Source organism: Pleurodeles waltl, chromosome 1_2 (genome assembly GCF_031143425.1).
Source record: "Pleurodeles waltl isolate 20211129_DDA chromosome 1_2, aPleWal1.hap1.20221129, whole genome shotgun sequence".
Taxonomy (NCBI): Eukaryota; Metazoa; Chordata; class Amphibia; order Caudata; family Salamandridae; genus Pleurodeles; species Pleurodeles waltl.
Window position 1 is genome coordinate 99,483,831 of NC_090437.1, and position 16,963 is coordinate 99,500,793.

A 16,963-nucleotide genomic window follows, 5' to 3' on the forward strand; every position below is an offset into this window, starting at 1 on the left:
GCTAGAGCACTTCTTCCATGCCCAGGTAGCACCCCTTTTGGTTCCCATTATTTTTGGATCTTGGCTTTAACCTTATCTCTGATAGCCCTAAAACCGCTACTTTTCTGGGTAAGAATCTGGACGACTCCCCAGCTCGCTGTTTATAGGGACTCTCTCGTTGATCTCCTAAAAATACCTAATGTAATTTCTTTCCCATGGTTTAGGCATGTTTCTACTTGGTTCTATGCCCTGGAGCTTGGGAACCATTGGGAGAACCCACAGGATTTAGAGAAGGTGCACAAATTGCCTTTGAAAATAGCATATTGGTCTTATGTCTGGAACAACTACCGCCTTGGCTCAACATATGGACGATTGACTAATGCAGTGGTTCCCAATCTGTGCGCCGCGGCTCCCTGGTGCGCCATCAAAACTAGCCAGGGGCGCCGCACACAGTTTGGGAACCACTGAGCTATTTATTGCCCTTGGGCAAGTTCGGACAAAATAAAACTATGCAGTTGTAGCAGCTCTTTTTTTAATTTTGTCCTTGAGCGCCCTCAGGTGGTTAAACACAACTAAAGTGATTCTACATTTCAAACTATTTAAACAGTTACGTTATGTGTATATTTATCTGAAAGTACTTTATAGAATGCCTCAGGTTAACTTCTAATGTTTAGAAACTGTCTGCAGCCCTGCAGCGTGTTGGAGGGTACACAGCTTCCCCCCATCCAATCCCTCCTTCTGCCTGCCAGTGTGGAATGTGTGGCTTGTGTGACCAAGTATTTTGGTTTGAAGTTAACTCACTTCCAACGTTGCAGTCCCAGGCATCGTTTGTTTAAATAATTTCTTCCTAACCTACGTTGTCCATTGTGACTCAGCTTTTTTTACTATTCAGAGCTGCAGGTAGCATGCTGCATTTTGGCACTTAGCAAAATGGCACAATAGTAAATATGCTTATAAGGGGCAACAAAACATTAAACTTCGCCCCAGATTGCCATTACAAGAGTGTTTAATTATTGTTTTAAACAAAGTGCGATTCTTTAGAGTGTAAACAAAAAATAATTTGTTCTGGGCACTGGACAGTCATATCCAAACTATATTTGGAAAACGTTAGGCAACTGTAAATTAATGTAAATTATTGGGAATATAGACTTTGAATTGAATGCCTGCAGAGGATGTCTGCTGACAATGGAAAAGAATTGTGGAGCAAATTATGCATTATTGCTGCTTTACTAACACCTCAGAGGTGCTCATATTTCAATACAGACAACTCGGTAAATTATGTTATAACTACAAAAAATGAGACCTGCCCATTTTACTAGGGTTACCGTCAACCAATATTTTCCCCTTACTAAAAAACCCTATGCATGCTGTAATTAAACAACTGTTAGATTTTTATTTTTTACAGTTATATATAGAATTACAACACCTTCATTGGCGTCATCCCAATTCTTTTCAGGGAGAAAAATGGATGTACTCCCTAGGCCAGGCTTACATCCCCCACCCGCCAACAAAAAGTAACATAATGGGGAGCCGCAGCCAGTGGCCAATAGATCAAGGGAGCCGTGGGTTGAAAATGTTTGGGAACCACTGGACTAATGCTTTCCTTGATTTTAAATGGTATCCAGAGTTTGAGCCTTTTTTAGATCTTATCCCCGATACTCTGGGGAAGAGTTTGTATGTTCGCTTCCGTTATGGGTGTGTACCGCTACTGTCTTTTGCCGGCAGTTGGAGGTCACCGACGATATCTAGTTTATGTCCATGCTGTAATACTGTTCTGGAATCAGTTGAACATTTTATGTTCTTCTGTACAGCATATGCCCGCCCTTGACGTAAGTGAATTCGCTCAGTTTGCCAGATGTTGGGCTTTATGCAAATTGTTATTGCCCTGAGGATCTTAAAGAGTGATACTTCTTTTATCGTGGTCCATGCAGTTAGAAAGTTCCTTGTGGCTGCATGGCATATACAGACTCATTTTTTAAATGTATTGTAATTTGTCATTCTGTATGCTTTGGGATAAGTACTGAGAGATCTTATTGGTTTTACCGTTAAAAATGGGCGAGATTTTTATTGACTGTTATTTATTTAATCTTTCTTACTAAACTTTTATCTGTATATGTAATTGTGTGAATGTTTTTTTTTGCTTTGATGGCTTATGACCGAATAAAGCTTGTGTTATAATAATAATAATAAACATTAGCAGCTATAAAATCCAGCTTTGTCCTGCTTGAAGCTTTTGTTGCCAAACTCATAAGCTTCTTTGAGACCTTGACAATGACATATTCCACTTTGAGGGACTTGTGCAGACCTTGCCAAACTTGAGAGCTTCCCTGGGGATCATGTGCTACTTCTCCCATAGCTACCTGCGGTTGAATAAAGCTCCTTTCAGAACTGTGTTGTAACCTAACCATACTGTTTAATAAATTGATAAGGTTTCCATGTTTACATATTCATAACCCAGGTTCTGATATTGGTTTTAAGTGTTGGGATAGTACTTTGTCCAACAGTTGCAGCCCAGTTGTAATATTTAAGAAAGTCCCATTTCAAATTTGGAGACAACATTTATCTTACTGAGTAATGTTTGCTTAAGTCATATTTTTATTTGTTCATTTTTTATCAGATTTGTTTACCTTCATCATTTTTGGGAACATGGAGGTAGATCTGGCTACCCTGGCTGGACTAACCTTGGTAAAAACAAAAGATGATTGCAAAGAAAGGAAACAGAGTGGGGCAGAATGCTGTGTGAGAGAAGAGGGAGTATGATAAGCATCCTGCCTGGTAAGCAAGCGGTCCAAAGCACAGATAACCTTGGAAGCAAAGAGGAATAAAGTTGAGGAGTTAACCAGGGCAGAGGGAGTGTTGCATCGAGGAGCAGCTTTATCGGTATTGCCCAGGTCTTGAAGCACTCTGTCCTCTCGCACTTTGTCCCCGTCAGAGCTGGAGACTTGTTAGTTACTGAAGCAAAAACAGTAATTGTGCCCCAGACAGGAAGACCGCCCTTGCTCTTGAAGAAAGGGAGGCAGAGACTGCCCTAGCTGCTGAAAAGAAAAGGGCAGCCTGTGCCCTAGATGAGAAAAAAACAGCAGTTGTACTCAAGGAGAAAAGGGCAGCTTCTGCCATGGCTCCTGAGGAGAGAAAGGCAGCCGTTGCTCTAGATGAAATGAAACTGCCAGATGAGGAGAAAGAGACTGCTATTGTGGTAGCCACTGAGGAGAAACATCGTGCAGCACTCCTAGTACTGGAAAGGAGTTCTCTAAACAGGCACAAAAGACAGCCATTGGAAAATCCCAGTCCACTTCTTGGGAGAATGGGGGTGAATATGAAGGGCAAAAAAGTCCTGGATTCCTCTGTCAACGGTCAGTGCTATGACTCTTTACGGACAGGGCACAAGCAAGGGGACTCCACTTGCTCAAATCACCCCATCCCCAAATTGTTGAGCAGTCAACTGGGATTCTCAGTGTTCGGTTAGTGTGGAGGCTGGCCCCTAGTGGTGACAGGTGTACACTGGTTCATTTCGTTTCCATGGGTGGGGGCCAGTTGAAGCCATGGCTTACATGCCCTCTAACACTAGAAAGTGCACGCAGTGAACTTCCATCAATGGGAAGCAGGGGAGGGTTCTGAGAGAGAACTCACTAATGTGAGGTGTCTGAGTTTCAATATCCTTCCTAATGTCTGAGAGCATGTGGTAAATGCTGACAACTGTCCTGAGCCCATGGATCCCATGCTGCAAAGCTGCAACATACTGAGTAGGTGCATTTGACCAGAAGTAGCCCATCAGGGAAGTGGGGGTGCTTGAAGCCTGAAAGAGCTAACCAAGTTTTTGTGAGAAAGAGTTAAGTCAAAGGATGTGGGACATCAGCTCCAGAAATCCCCACAGTCCAGGAGGACTCTAACCCTTAGACTAGGGATGACCTGAAGCCTATGTGGGAAGAGGGGTCTGCCCTGAGAGACCTGCCTGGGCTAGCCGGTTAGCCAGCTGCAAGTGGAGCCTCTGAGGCTGACTTCTGCAAAGTGCAGTAACAGTGTCCCTCTCTCAAAGGCCTTTGGCAACAAACTGAGGCAGAGTGGAACAGTGACATCACCATCTACTGGGAGAATGGTGCCTCCTTTAATGAACCTAAGGTTTTTGATCTTCGGTCAAACAGAGTGCTTGTAGTTCCCCAGTGCTACAGGACCTGCTACTGGAACTGGCAAATTATCTCTCTTTGCCAGGATACCTGTGGCTGTCCACAACCTATCATAGGCTGCTCAACCGCTTTTACTAGCCACAGATGAGGCTGACGATAGATGATTCGGACACTCTTGAAGGGCTTTTCAGGTCAGTGACAATTCTGCAGGAAAGCGTACGGCTCCCTCTAGACCTTTTCCGGGACCACTTTTGAGAGGATAGTTCAATTACTGAAGTAGGCAGGGCTTGAAGTTTCACATCAGTCTTGCAAAGAATATTCTAAACATCATGGACTTCAAGGTCACATTGACCCACCCTCATGGAGCCACTATTCTTTTATTGCTCTTTTATTTGCTCAGTCCTGTTGACTCGTGCGGGTTCAGAATTACGCAAGACAAGTCTCCCTACATTTTGCATTTTACAATTCTTAAACATGTTTTAGAGCTTTGGTGAAACCTAATAGGCTACCATGCATAAAGGAGAACGTATTTAAAAAAAAAAATGTGGGTTCGGGTATCGAAGTTCAAACTATACTTATTCGATATGATAGGTGTAGTTCAGGAAAAACAGCTCAGGCTTATTTTTGTGGGGGGTAACTGAATCTCCGCGGAACTTTGTGCACGTGGGAGACAGACTTGTGTTAGTTTTGGAAAGATCCATAAATGCTTTAATTTAAACAGTACTTCGGATGCTGCTTAGCTTCCAAGATATTAATATAATGTCTTCATATCGGATCTGTATGCCGTCATAACATATGAATAGTTCAGCATGTCGTGGTTTGTCCAAAGAACTTTTTGTCTAGGAAATTCATAATTCGTAACAGATTGTGAGGGTTTCTTGTGAGATGGGGTTAAAGGGGATCACTGTAGATCAAACTATTTTCATACATTTTGTTTAAAAGACAAGAATGATCGTTATAATTTCCTTTCAGTATGAGATGTGTTGAACTGTTTAAAGTAGCTGTGATATATCACTACGAAAAGAATTATCAGTGATCGAATTGTTTACTTAAAACAGTAAAATTAAGGACTTTTTCAAATGTCACTCGGTAGAAAGACAATGTATATGACTTTGTGTGCCTGTGTTCAGGCTCAGGAAGTCAAATGTTATAACAACCCAAATAGCAAACACTCTCCAATGATTGAAAACATTTTATGATGCAGAACGTTTAGTTTGGTTTGGTTCAGTCAAATCTTCCACAGCTAATAATACTGTTTTTACTTTATTTCAGGCAGTTGAAGAGTTTTTAACAGAGCTGAAAAACAGGGAGCAACCAAATGTTGTTTCAGTTCCTCAAAACACAGCTGTGAAGTTTTTAATGGCCCGAAAATTCGACGTATCCAGGGCAATTGATTTATTTCAAGCATATAGGGTAGGTGTACACAATTTCTAGTATTTATAGTTGTAATCTACCATAACCCTACATCCTTACGTCAGGGAACCATTTCTGCAAATATATTTCCACATGTACCACTTATGCAAGGCACTCTCAAAAATACTTACATTTCAACTTGTAGTGCTCGACTCCTATTTTTTTTTTCTTAGAAAGTCTAAAAAATTGTGTTTGTTTGATTGCATGTGTTGCTGTAGATACACATGCTATGCATTCTTCTACCATTTAGTGTTGGGTCCGGAAGGTTGCAAATTGTTTTTCTTTGAAAAGTCTTTCAAGTCTTGAGGTATAGTGAATCCACCTCTTGCTGGTAATGCACATGGGCATCAACTCCATTGTTAAATTGTTATTTTTTTTCCTGCCCTCTGCAGGGGTGTGGAATTTATTAAAATATCTACTTGTCCAGGGGACAGGTTGCTTCTCAAATCTACTTGTCCTGTAAAAAGATCTACTTGTCCCTTTGGTGCCAAGTAGTGTGGCGACAAATTATGGCAGCAATTAATAGCCTCTCTGATTATGCCAGGGCTACTACCATAGTAGGGCTTAAATACTTGGAGTTTCAATCCCTACTGTAGAAATGTCCTTATTTTGCCACCTTTCTGCAGATCTGCATACTGGGGCTGGAGGAAGCAGTAAGCAATAGTTCCAGGGCTGGAATGCCTTTGAGTCTGCAAACCTACTAACCTGCATGTTTTAAAGATTTTTAGCAGCTTCTCTCTAATATTTTCCCATAATAAGAAAGGTTGGACATTTACTCCTGACAATGGCAGAATTAGAACTTCTTCCAGGGTTGGGAAGAAAGTGACTGGAGAGAAAATGAACTTGCAAATGCTCAATAGATTTTCACATGAGCAAATCTACACATCGTATTTACCCACGCTAAAATACAGTTCACAAATATTTTATAGGGGTACGACATATACCATGGGTGCACTTTTGTGACTTTCTTTAAGAATTTGGGGCCACAAGTGGTAGGTTCAGATTTGTGACCTGCAAATTGCGATTCGCAAATCCGAATGTAGGATGGTGTCCTTGACACCATCTGTGATTCGCAAGGGCTTCGCAAATGCCCACATCATGAATAATCATGAGGTGGGTCGCAATTTGCGACCCCCTCACGAATGGTGGCCTGCTGGAGACAGCAGACCACCATGTCTGTGACTGCTTTTCAATAAAGCAGTTTTTTTTGTAATGCAGCCCGTTTTCCTTAAAGGAAAAAGAGATGCATAACAAAAACGAAAAAGGAAACGTTTTCGTTTAATTTTTTCAGAGCAGGCTGTGGTCCACAGGACCACTGCTTGCTCTGAAAAAATGTTTACAGTGACATTCACAATGGGAAAGGGGTCCCATGGGGATCCCTTCCCTTTTGCGAAAGTGTTAGCACCCATTTGAAATGGGTGCAAACTGCGATTGGTTTGCGCCCGCGTTCGCGGTCACAAAACAATCCTACATTGCACTGCAAGTTGCAATTAGGAAGGGAACACCCCTTACTAATTGCGAGTCACAAACCCGTTTTGTGATTCGGTAACCAGGTTACTGAATCGCAAAACTGGGTTTGTGCATCGCAATGTGCTTTTTGCATGTCGCAAACAGCGAAAGTCGCTGTTTGCGACATGCAAAAAGCTACCTAAATGTGGGTCTTGGTCCCTAATTAGGTCTGGTGTTAACAAAGACATTTTGTTTTTATTAAACTTCTATTTCTCTCTCTTTCGGCTGGCTTTACTGTGAGTGATCGCATTCTGCTCTTCCACAAGGAGCATATTGCCACACAAAGTAGTTTTGTTCAGTGTCAGGAACTACAGTGGCAATCCGAAACTGGAGGGTGCCCCTTTGCAAAGAACATGGAGGAGCCCCCTCTCCAGACTCACTCAGGGCAGGTGCTGTGCTGACGGGGCCCCCTGGAGGGTGGCTGCGGGGCCTTTGTTATGCCGCTGGTGGCAACGTGTGCTTTAAGAGTTCAAAAACTTTTTGTGGGGGTTTTGCCAATGTTTGTTACAATGTTGAGGGCCTGGTAGCTCCCACAACAATAAAGTGTTACAAAAGCCATGTCAAAACAAGACACGCATTGATGAAACTAAAAGACTTATAAAAATATGTCAGATCAGTTGGTTTTGTCAGTGTTTGTTTATTTTCATGCTTCCCATAATCGTGTTGAAAATGGTTACACTGATTTTCCATTAGAAATATTTTTGGGAAATACTAGCATGCATCAACACATTTTACTAAATGACACTTCATTTGCATATAATCAGAGAGCATTCTGGGAGCATTATACTTAGCCTCTTAGCCTAAACTTTTCAAACATGTGTGTACACGTTTTTCTTTTTTGTACTGGAACCAACGTCAGTAGTGAAGTGTGACCTTAAAACATTTATTTACAGCACGCACCCTAATAATGAAGGCTTTCAAATAATGAACCATAAATACAAGTTCGAACAGCATTATCCTTTGGAAACACATTACCTCAACTGCAGAGAGTTCAACTCTCTGTAAACAGGCAGCCAAAGGGTTTGTGCTGCAGGGGGTTGGGCCTACTTGTCCCAAGGACAAAGTAAACATAAAAACTTGTTGCCCTTGACCCCAAACAAGATGTCCCGGGCGTCGGGCGATAGGAATTCCACATCCCTGCCTCTGATCCTGTCGTTTTTTTCATCGAGCTCTGGTTCAAGATTGTATTTTTTTTAACTCTTTCCACTTTGGATACCTTCCATATTGTCTTTTGAGCGCGTATATTATATCCTTTGCTTTGTGGGACCTGGATAAACTACCCGCCAGATCGATGCATTCTGACAAATGCCCTTGGGGCCGCCATTTTCTCGGTTCCATCTCGAGGAGAATGAACTTCTAATGGAATGGACTCCCTTCCTTTTCTGCCCTAAGTGTGACGCGAAGTTCCTGTGGACCAACCAGCTCCAGGTCTACAACCTCTGTTTGTCTTTGTACCATACAGAGGAGGACTGCGAGGCTTGCAGATCTTTTTGATTTTAAAAGACCCAGAGGGATCGCTGTGAAATGCAGCGACAGCAGATCGAAGTGACCCCAGACATCTTTGGGCTACAAGACACTATATCAGAGCAGGAGCTACAAGAGGCATCAGCAGCCGAGAGGAGGCTTTTTCGGTCGAGGATTTAGACTCCGACATGGACACAGTTTTGAAATGCAAGACTTTCCTCCAGCTCAACCAGATGTACGTACTGGCTCACCTTCTCAACCCAAAAGACGACGACTTGTACTGAAACAAAGGCTACTGGGTCGTCACTGCCATTGGGCCATAGCCGGCACCGAAAAACTCATTCGGAAGCCCTGCCACCAAGATCAGCTCCGAAAAACAAGCCACAACAGACCATATCAGCACCGAGCCAAACATCACCAACCTCGGCTCCCTCAAAGCTTCTCTCCCTCAGATCCCGTATTTATTAGAGGTCAGATTCCTGCAGATTCTGTGCTGGTCTCTAATGCAAGGAAAAGTGTTAATTCCTAAGCAGCTAGAGATGCTTAGCCTCCTGACAACGAGAGTAAGCTAATTGATGCCTCTGGAAAGTGGTTTGCTGTTCAAGCTGCCAAACATTGGCATATTGCTAACACTCAAGGCCTACTTGCTAGGTAAGACTGTGTTAACTGGGACGAAATGGAGGAGCTCCTCCAGTATCTCCCAGAGGAAAACAGAAAGAGGGGCCAAGAAATCATCAGTAATGTTTAGCTTATATCTAACAATTCTGTTGACTGTGCCTTGGACTCTGCTGATGCGGCTGTACAGGGCATCAACACCAGTATCCTGTTGCATCTGGATGACTGGCTTCGCATTTTCGGCTTCAAATCTGTGGTACAGCAAACCATACTCAATGTACCTTTTGACAAGGAGCACCTTTTCGGCCCACAGGTCGATCAGGCGCTTGAAAAAATAAAAATGGACAATAAAGGAGCTAAGTCCATAGGCGACCTACAAACACCTGCCTCTACAGGGGCTTTTCATATGCTATTATATAAGTCGGCCTCCAAAACAACAGCGACTGATACTCTGTCCTCTTATCAAAGGAGCCAGTCTCAGTCATCCTCCCATAGAGGTATAGGGGAAATAATAACAGAGGACATGGTAAGACACGTTCCCTTAGAGGCTCCACCACTGCCTCCAAACAGTGACTCACTTCACATTCCCCTCAACTAACCTAACACCTGTCGGAGGACGTCTTCAACAGCTTTTTCAGACATGGCAAACTACTACAACAGATCAATGGCTGTTGGATATTATCCAACATGGTTACTGTCTGGAGCTCATTTCCACACCTGTAAACATCCTCCTCTCACACTCACAAACTAGAACATATCATTCTGCTCAAACAGGAGGTGCAAGCTTTACCAAGTGAAGGGGCTATAGAACCCGTCCTTTACAACATCAGGGAACAAGTGTATACTTCCTGTTTTTCTAATTCCCAAAGAGGGACAGGTTGTTAGGGCATATTCTAGATTTCAGGCCTTTGAACCGGTATGTGCTGTGAGAACATTTTCACAAGGTCATACTTCAGGACCTGATCCCTTTGCTTCAACAAGCTGATTTCCCCTCAGCCCTAGATTTAAAGGGCGTCTACTTTCACATTCCTATTCACCCAGGACATTGCAAATATCTCCGATTTGTGATAGCAGGACAACATTACCAATTCAAAGTCACTTCCCTTTGGAGTCACAACTGCCCCATGAGCGTTCACAACGTGTCTAGAAATAGTTGCAGCATACTTGTGCAACAAAATATGTATGTCTTCCCATATCTGGATGACTGGCTTATGAAAAACAGCACTCTCAAACACTGTCTACATCACACTCAAGTCACATAGACTTGCTGCATCAACTAGGCTTGTCTATTAATTTCCAAAAATCTCACCTATATCCTCTTCAGATCCAGCCCTATCGATATTCATGAGGCAGGTCACAATTTAAGACCCATTGGGAATGGCCTGTAATCACAGGGATTGTGGCCCCGCTGCGGTCAGCAGATCATAATGTCTGTGACTGCTTTTTCAATAAAACCATTTTTAAAAAAGGAAAACGGGATGCATTTCAAAATTAAAAGTTTACTTTTCATTTTACAAGAATAGGCAATGGTCCGTGGGACCACTGTTTTACTCTTAATAAATGTTGGCACCCACATTCACAAAGGGAAAAGGGTCGCTTGGGGGCCCCCTTACATTTGCGAATGAGTTATCACCTCCTTTGCAGAGTAGATAAAATGTGAATGTTTTGCGTTCGCATTCTGGTCACAAAACATTCAAAGATGCCCCTGCAACTTGCTATTAGGTAGGGACCCCTTTAACACGCCCCTTCCTAATACCAGCTTGCAAACCCTGTTTTGTGATTCGGTAATAGGTTAACGAAGTCAGAGTTAGTACATGTGAAAAGGCTATTTAGCAGTTGCAAGTGGCTCAATTGACCCTTTTCAACCACTAAAACCATTTCTACATGTGACGCCTGGTGCCTTGTCAGGGGAAAGGAAGAACTTTCCAGAACCAGATGTGGAGGTAGTATAGGGAATCCCCTCAATTCAAAGGCTGGTACCAGGTATAAATATTTGCTCTCCTGGGCCGTTCTGCAGTACTCTTCTGGACCTGTGGACATTACAGAAGGAGGACTTTCTTGTTCCTCAGAGGGCCTTTTTGCTGGTTGAGGCCAGCCGTGTTCCCCCGAGGACTGCCTTGCTGGTTGAAGCCAGCCTTTATCGTTAGAGGGCTGCCCCGCTGTTGAGGTCTCTCCTCCCTATGAGAAGGAAAACTGGACCTGCTCCCTTCATCCCAAGCTACCTGAATGACTCCAAGGGTCAGTAACTGAACTACTGTTCTGAGTTAGAGACATAAAAAAGCTCCGAAGGCCTCCAAGCAGTTGCCCAACTGACCTGCTGTATCTGGACCTGCAAGTGGTCCTACCTCATCCCTGCTGGCCTCTGCTGGAGTGAGTCCCTGATCCCTAAGAGTCCTTGACCCTTGGCTGGCATCAGAGTGTACTCCTGACTATCCTCATGTGCAGGGATAGAAAAGAATGCTTCACACAGATCAGTAACTGTGAACCATTCAATGCCACAATATTTGTGACAGTATCACAGCAGAATTCTGCACCATGGCACAATACTCTGATTAATTTTGCTCAAATCCTGAATGATCCCCCTCTTTGGTTTCTGCAAACCAGTTACCGGTGAATTGCAGGAACACCCTAGTATCTCTTTAAAGGTTCCTTGCTTAATCATGGATTTAATCACAGGAGTAATTCCTTTTTTTAAAACATATTTTATTGGATTTTGCATAACATCATTCAAACTGTCAGCAAGTCCCCCCCCTTGATCCAAATGATACAATCTGTATCTGTAAACTTCCATCATAGGGCAATATTTCAGTAGCATTCCCACAAGTTTGCAATATCTGCAGTTAGCATCAGAATCAGTGCTTCACATCCACATCTGCCTACTGCTTGGGGTAGAACGACTAGCACTCCCTCCCCTCCTTCCCCCGCTGGTGTGGTGAGGCAGTATGCCTAGTGTCTCCTTTGAGCCCAAGTGTGTGAGTAGCGTAGCTGTTGCGTATCTGCTGTTTTTTGCGACCTTCTCGTTACATCCCATAGGCATTTAGTTTCTTATTCCTCCAGGGGGGTTTTCAGGGCTATGACTAATAGTTCCCAAGCTCGCACATTTTCCAATGTTCCTATTCTTTTGTGCGGCTCTCTAAGCAATAGGGTCCCTTCACATTCTGCCCATTTCTCCAATTCCTTTATCCAGGATGGCAAGAAAGGGCCTGTAGGGTTTTTGCATTTTCTTGTGATTTCTCTCTTGGCTAATAACAGACCTAGATCCTGAAATCTGCTGGTGGGTTTGTTCTTAGTAGTGTGTGGATACCAGTGTAGTAAGCAATGGGCGGGTGTGAATAAGATCAGTTTTTCGTTAATTTTGGCAAGTTGTATTACAGCATGTGAATAAAGGACGCCCCCAACTCTCTACAGTGGTAACAGGCTGCTTCTTGTGTTAAAATATCTATTAAATTATTTCCGGGTATAAGTATGCTCTGTGTAGGATATAGAATTTGATGAGCCTAAATCTGGCATTTCTGGAGGTTCTGGGCATTCTATCGAAAATGCCCTCCCAATCGGTCTCTGATATAGAGTTGCCCAAGTCTGTCTCCCACTTGGTCCGTATTCCATCTGTGGGCCTGAGAGTATCCGTTTGTAAAAGTCGATATAGGCAAGTAACCGCTTTCACTGTCCCGGTTGCCTGTAGGACTTAAGAACTGCAGGCATGAGTTTGCGGTTCTGCACCTCCCATTCCCCAGTGCCTACGTATGATTGTCAGTGCTGCCCAGTGGTTCAGAAATTGACCTCCCAAAAGATTACGTTCTACGCTGAAGGTCTCGAACGGGGTCAGAACCCCATCCCGGAATAAGTCACCCAGTTTAGTTACACCTGCTGTAGTCCATGTCCCCAGGCCATGCCAATTCGGTCCCCCCCTCAGTAGTGGCAAGACTGAGAGGGAGAGTTCTGGGTAATATGGCAATTGAATATCCGATTTTTTTTTTATGACTGCTCTTCAGCATTTCTGCATGGTCTTAAAGGCCTGCAGGCCCATTCCAGCAGGGGCCTCAGCTCATGCAGGTGTAAACCCATCTATGGGCCCATCCTGTTGCCGCCTACTTGTCATCCATCTGGCAAGACACTGCACCTGTGCTGCCAAATAGTACAGTTTGAAGTCCGAAGCTGCCAGACCTCCCTGCTGTACCGGATGCTGGAGCTTAGCATATGCCACTCACCGCCGCCCCCGTCCCACACAAATGCCATACTAAGTGAGGTTAGTTCTTTAAAATAATATTGGGGCACCCACAGAGGGAGTGGAGCGTTTTGGAGAGGTGCAACAATTGCTGTAGCGTCACCATTTTCAAGAGGGCAATTCTGTCCGTCAATGAAATGGGCAGTGTCTGCCAAAAGACAATAGATGTCTTCAGGTTGCGAAGGCCTAGTCCGTAAATACCCTCAAACATGTCTTGAGCAGTTCGATATATTTTGACCCCCAGATATGGTAAGTGTAGGAGGCTGGCCTGGTTTGTAGTGGTACCAAGGGGTACTTAAACTCTGCACCAGGTCCAGTTATCCCTTATTAGTGTAGAAGAGGTGTCTAGCAGCTTAGGCTGATAGAAAAGGGTAGCTTAGCAGAGCTGCTTAGGCTGAACTAGGAGACATACAAAGCTCCCACTGTACAATTGGTGTCATATGCACAATATCATAAGAAAACACACTACACAGATATACTAAAAATAAAGGTACTTTATTTTTATGACAATATGCCAAAAGTATCTCAGTGAGTACCCTCAGTATGAGGATAGCAAATATACACAAGATATATGTACACAATACCAAAATTATGCAGTAATAGCAATAGAAAGCAATGTACAGTCACAATAGATTGCAATGAGAGCACATAGGTATAGGGGCAACACAAACCATATACTCCAAAAGTGGAATACGAACCACGAATGGACCCCAAACCTATGTGAGCTTGTAGAGGGTCGCTGGGACTGTAAGAAAACAGTGAGGGTTAGAAAAATAGCCCACCCCAAGACCCTGAAAAGTAGGTGTAAAGTGCACCTAAGTTCCCCATAGAGCACAGAAGTCTTGATAGGGGAATTCTGCAAGGAAGACCAACACCAGCAATGCAACAACGATGGATTTCCAGACGAGAGTACCTGTGGAACAAGGGGACCAAGTCCAAGAGTCGCGACAAAGTCGAGATTGGGCAGATGCCCAGGAAATGCCAGCTGAGGGTGCAAAGAAGCTGCCACCGGATGGTAGAAGCTGTGGATTCTGCAAGAACGAAGAGGACTAGGAACTTCCCCTTTGGAGGATGGATGTCCCACGTCGTGAAGAAGCTTGCAGAGGTGTTCCCATGCAGAAAGACCGCAAGCAAGCCTTGCTAGCTGCAAGGGTCGCGGTTAGGGTTTTTGGATGCTGCTGTGGCCCAGGAGGGACCAGGATGTCGCCAATTGCGTGAGGAGACAGAGGGGGCGCCCAGCAAGACAAGGAGCCCTCTCAGGAGCAGGCAGCACCCGCAGAAGTGCCAGAACAGGCACTACGAAGAAGAGTGAACCGGAGCTCACCCGAAGTCACAAAAGAAGATCCCACGACGCCGGAGGACAACTCAGGAGGTTGTGCACTGCAGGTTAGAGTGTCAGGGACCCAGGCTTGGCTGTGCACAAAGGAAATCCTGGAAGAGTGCACAGGAGCCGGAGCAGCTGCAAAAGTCGCGGTTCCCAGCAATGCAGTCTGGCGTGGGGAGGCAAGGACTTACCTCCACCAAACTTGGACTGAAGAGTCACTGGACTGTGGGAGTCACTTGGACAGAGTTGCTGAGTTCCAGGGACCACACTCGTCGTACTGAGAGGGGACCCAGAGGACCGGTGATGCAGTCTTTTGGTGCCTGCGGTTGCAGGGGGAAGATTCCTTCGACCCACGAGAGATTTCTTCGGAGCTTCTAGTGCAGAGAGGAGGCAGACTACCCCCACAGCATGCACCACCAGGAAAACAGTTGAGAAGGCGGCCGGATCAGCGATACAAGGTTGCAGTAGTCGTCTTTGCTACTTTGTTGCGGTTTTGCAGGCGTCCAGAGCAGTCAGCGGTTGATTCCTTGGCAGAAGGTGAAGAGAGAGATGCAGAGGAACTCTGATGAGCTCTTGCATTCGTTATCTAAAGAATTCCCCAAAGCAGAGACCCTAAATAGCCAGAAAAGGAGGTTTGGCTACTTAGGAAGGAGGATAGGCTAGCAACCCAGGTAAGAGCCTATCAGAAGGAGTCTCTGACGTCACCTGCTGGCACTGGCCACTCAGAGCAGTCCAGTGTGCCAGCAGCACCTCTGTTTCCAAGATGGCAGAGGTCTGGAGCACACTGGAGGAGCTCTGGGCACCTCCCAGGGGAGGTGCAGGTCAGGGGAGTGGTCACTCCCCTTTCCTTTGTCCAGTTTCGCACCAGAGCAGGGCTGGGGGATCCCTGAACCGGTGTAGACTGGCTTATGCAGAGATGGGCACCATCTGTGCCCATCAAAGCATTTCCAGAGGCTGGGGGAGGCTACTCCCACCCAGCCCTGAAACCTTTTTCCAAAGGGAGAGGGTGTAACATCCTCTCTCTGAGGAAGTCCTTTGTTCTGCCTTCCTGGGCCAAGCCTGGCTGGACCCCAGGAGGGCAGAAACCTGTCTGAGGGGTTGGCAGCAGCAGCAGCTGCAGTGAAACCCCGGGAAAGGCAATTTGCCAGTACCCGGGTCTGTGCTAGAGACTCGGGGGGATCATGGAATTGTCTCCCCAATGCCAGAATGGCATTGGGGTGACAGTTCCATGATCTTAGACATGTTACATGGCCATGTTCGGAGTTACCATTGTGACGCTATACATAGGTAGTGACCTATGTATAGTGCACGCGTGTAATGGTGTCCCCGCACTCACAAAGTCCGGGGAATTTGCCCTGAACGATGTGGGGGCACCTTGGCTAGTGCCAGGGTGCCCACACACTAAGTAACTTAGCACCCAACCTTTACCAGGTAAAGGTTAGACATCTAGGTGACTTAGAAGTTACTTAAGTGCAGTGGTAAATGGCTGTGAAATAACGTGGACGTTATTTCACTCAGGCTGCAGTGGCAGGCCTGTGTAAGAATTGTCAGAGCTCCCTATGGGTGGCAAAAGAAATGCTGCAGCCCATAGGTATCTCCTGGAACCCCAATACTCTGGGTACCTTAGTACCATATACTAGGGAATTATAAGGGTGTTCCAGTATCCCAATGTGAATTGGTGAAATTGGTCACTAGCCTGTTAGTGACAATTTGGAAAGCAAAGAGAGAGCATAACCACTGAGGTTCTGGTTAGCAGAGCCTCAGTGAGACAGTTAGTCATAACACAGGTAACACATACAGGGCACACTTATGAGCACTGGGGCCCTGGCTGGCAGAGTCCCAGTGACACATACAACTAAAACAACATATATACAGTGAAATATGGGGGTAACATGCCAGGCAAGATAGTACTTTCCTACACAACCTGATGAGTCTTCATTGTCTAAGTGGAAATATCTGGAGAGTCCATCTGCACTGGAGTGGGTACTCCCAGGTCTATGTTCCACTGTATAGTCCATTCCCTGTAGAGATATGGACCACCTGAACAATTTAGGGTTTTCACCTTTCATTTGTTTTAGCCAAAGTAGAGGTTTGTGGTCTGTCTGAACAATGAAGTGAGTGCCAAACAGGTATGGCCTCAACTTCTTCAGTGCCCAGACCACAGCAAAGGCCTCCCTCTCTATGGCAGACCAACACTTTTCTCTAGGGGTAAACCTCCTGCTGATAAAAGCAACAGGTTGATCCTGGCCCTCAGAATTGAGTTGTGATAAGACTGCCCCTACCCCTAATTCAGATGCATCAGTTTGAACA

The 16,963-nt window shown here is 44.9% G+C and overlaps 1 protein-coding gene across 8 annotated transcripts in view; it reads left to right on the forward strand.

Moving 5' to 3' along the window:
- LOC138297158 (tyrosine-protein phosphatase non-receptor type 9-like) overlaps nt 1-16,963 on the forward strand; it is a 766,145-nt gene that overhangs the window by 253,914 nt on the left and 495,268 nt on the right. For all 8 annotated transcript variants that reach the window (XM_069236649.1, XM_069236659.1, XM_069236681.1 and 5 more), the window contains one exon: nt 5,376-5,516. In XM_069236649.1, the coding sequence (XP_069092750.1) occupies nt 5,376-5,516 (141 nt within the window). The remainder of the gene's footprint in view (nt 1-5,375; nt 5,517-16,963) is intronic.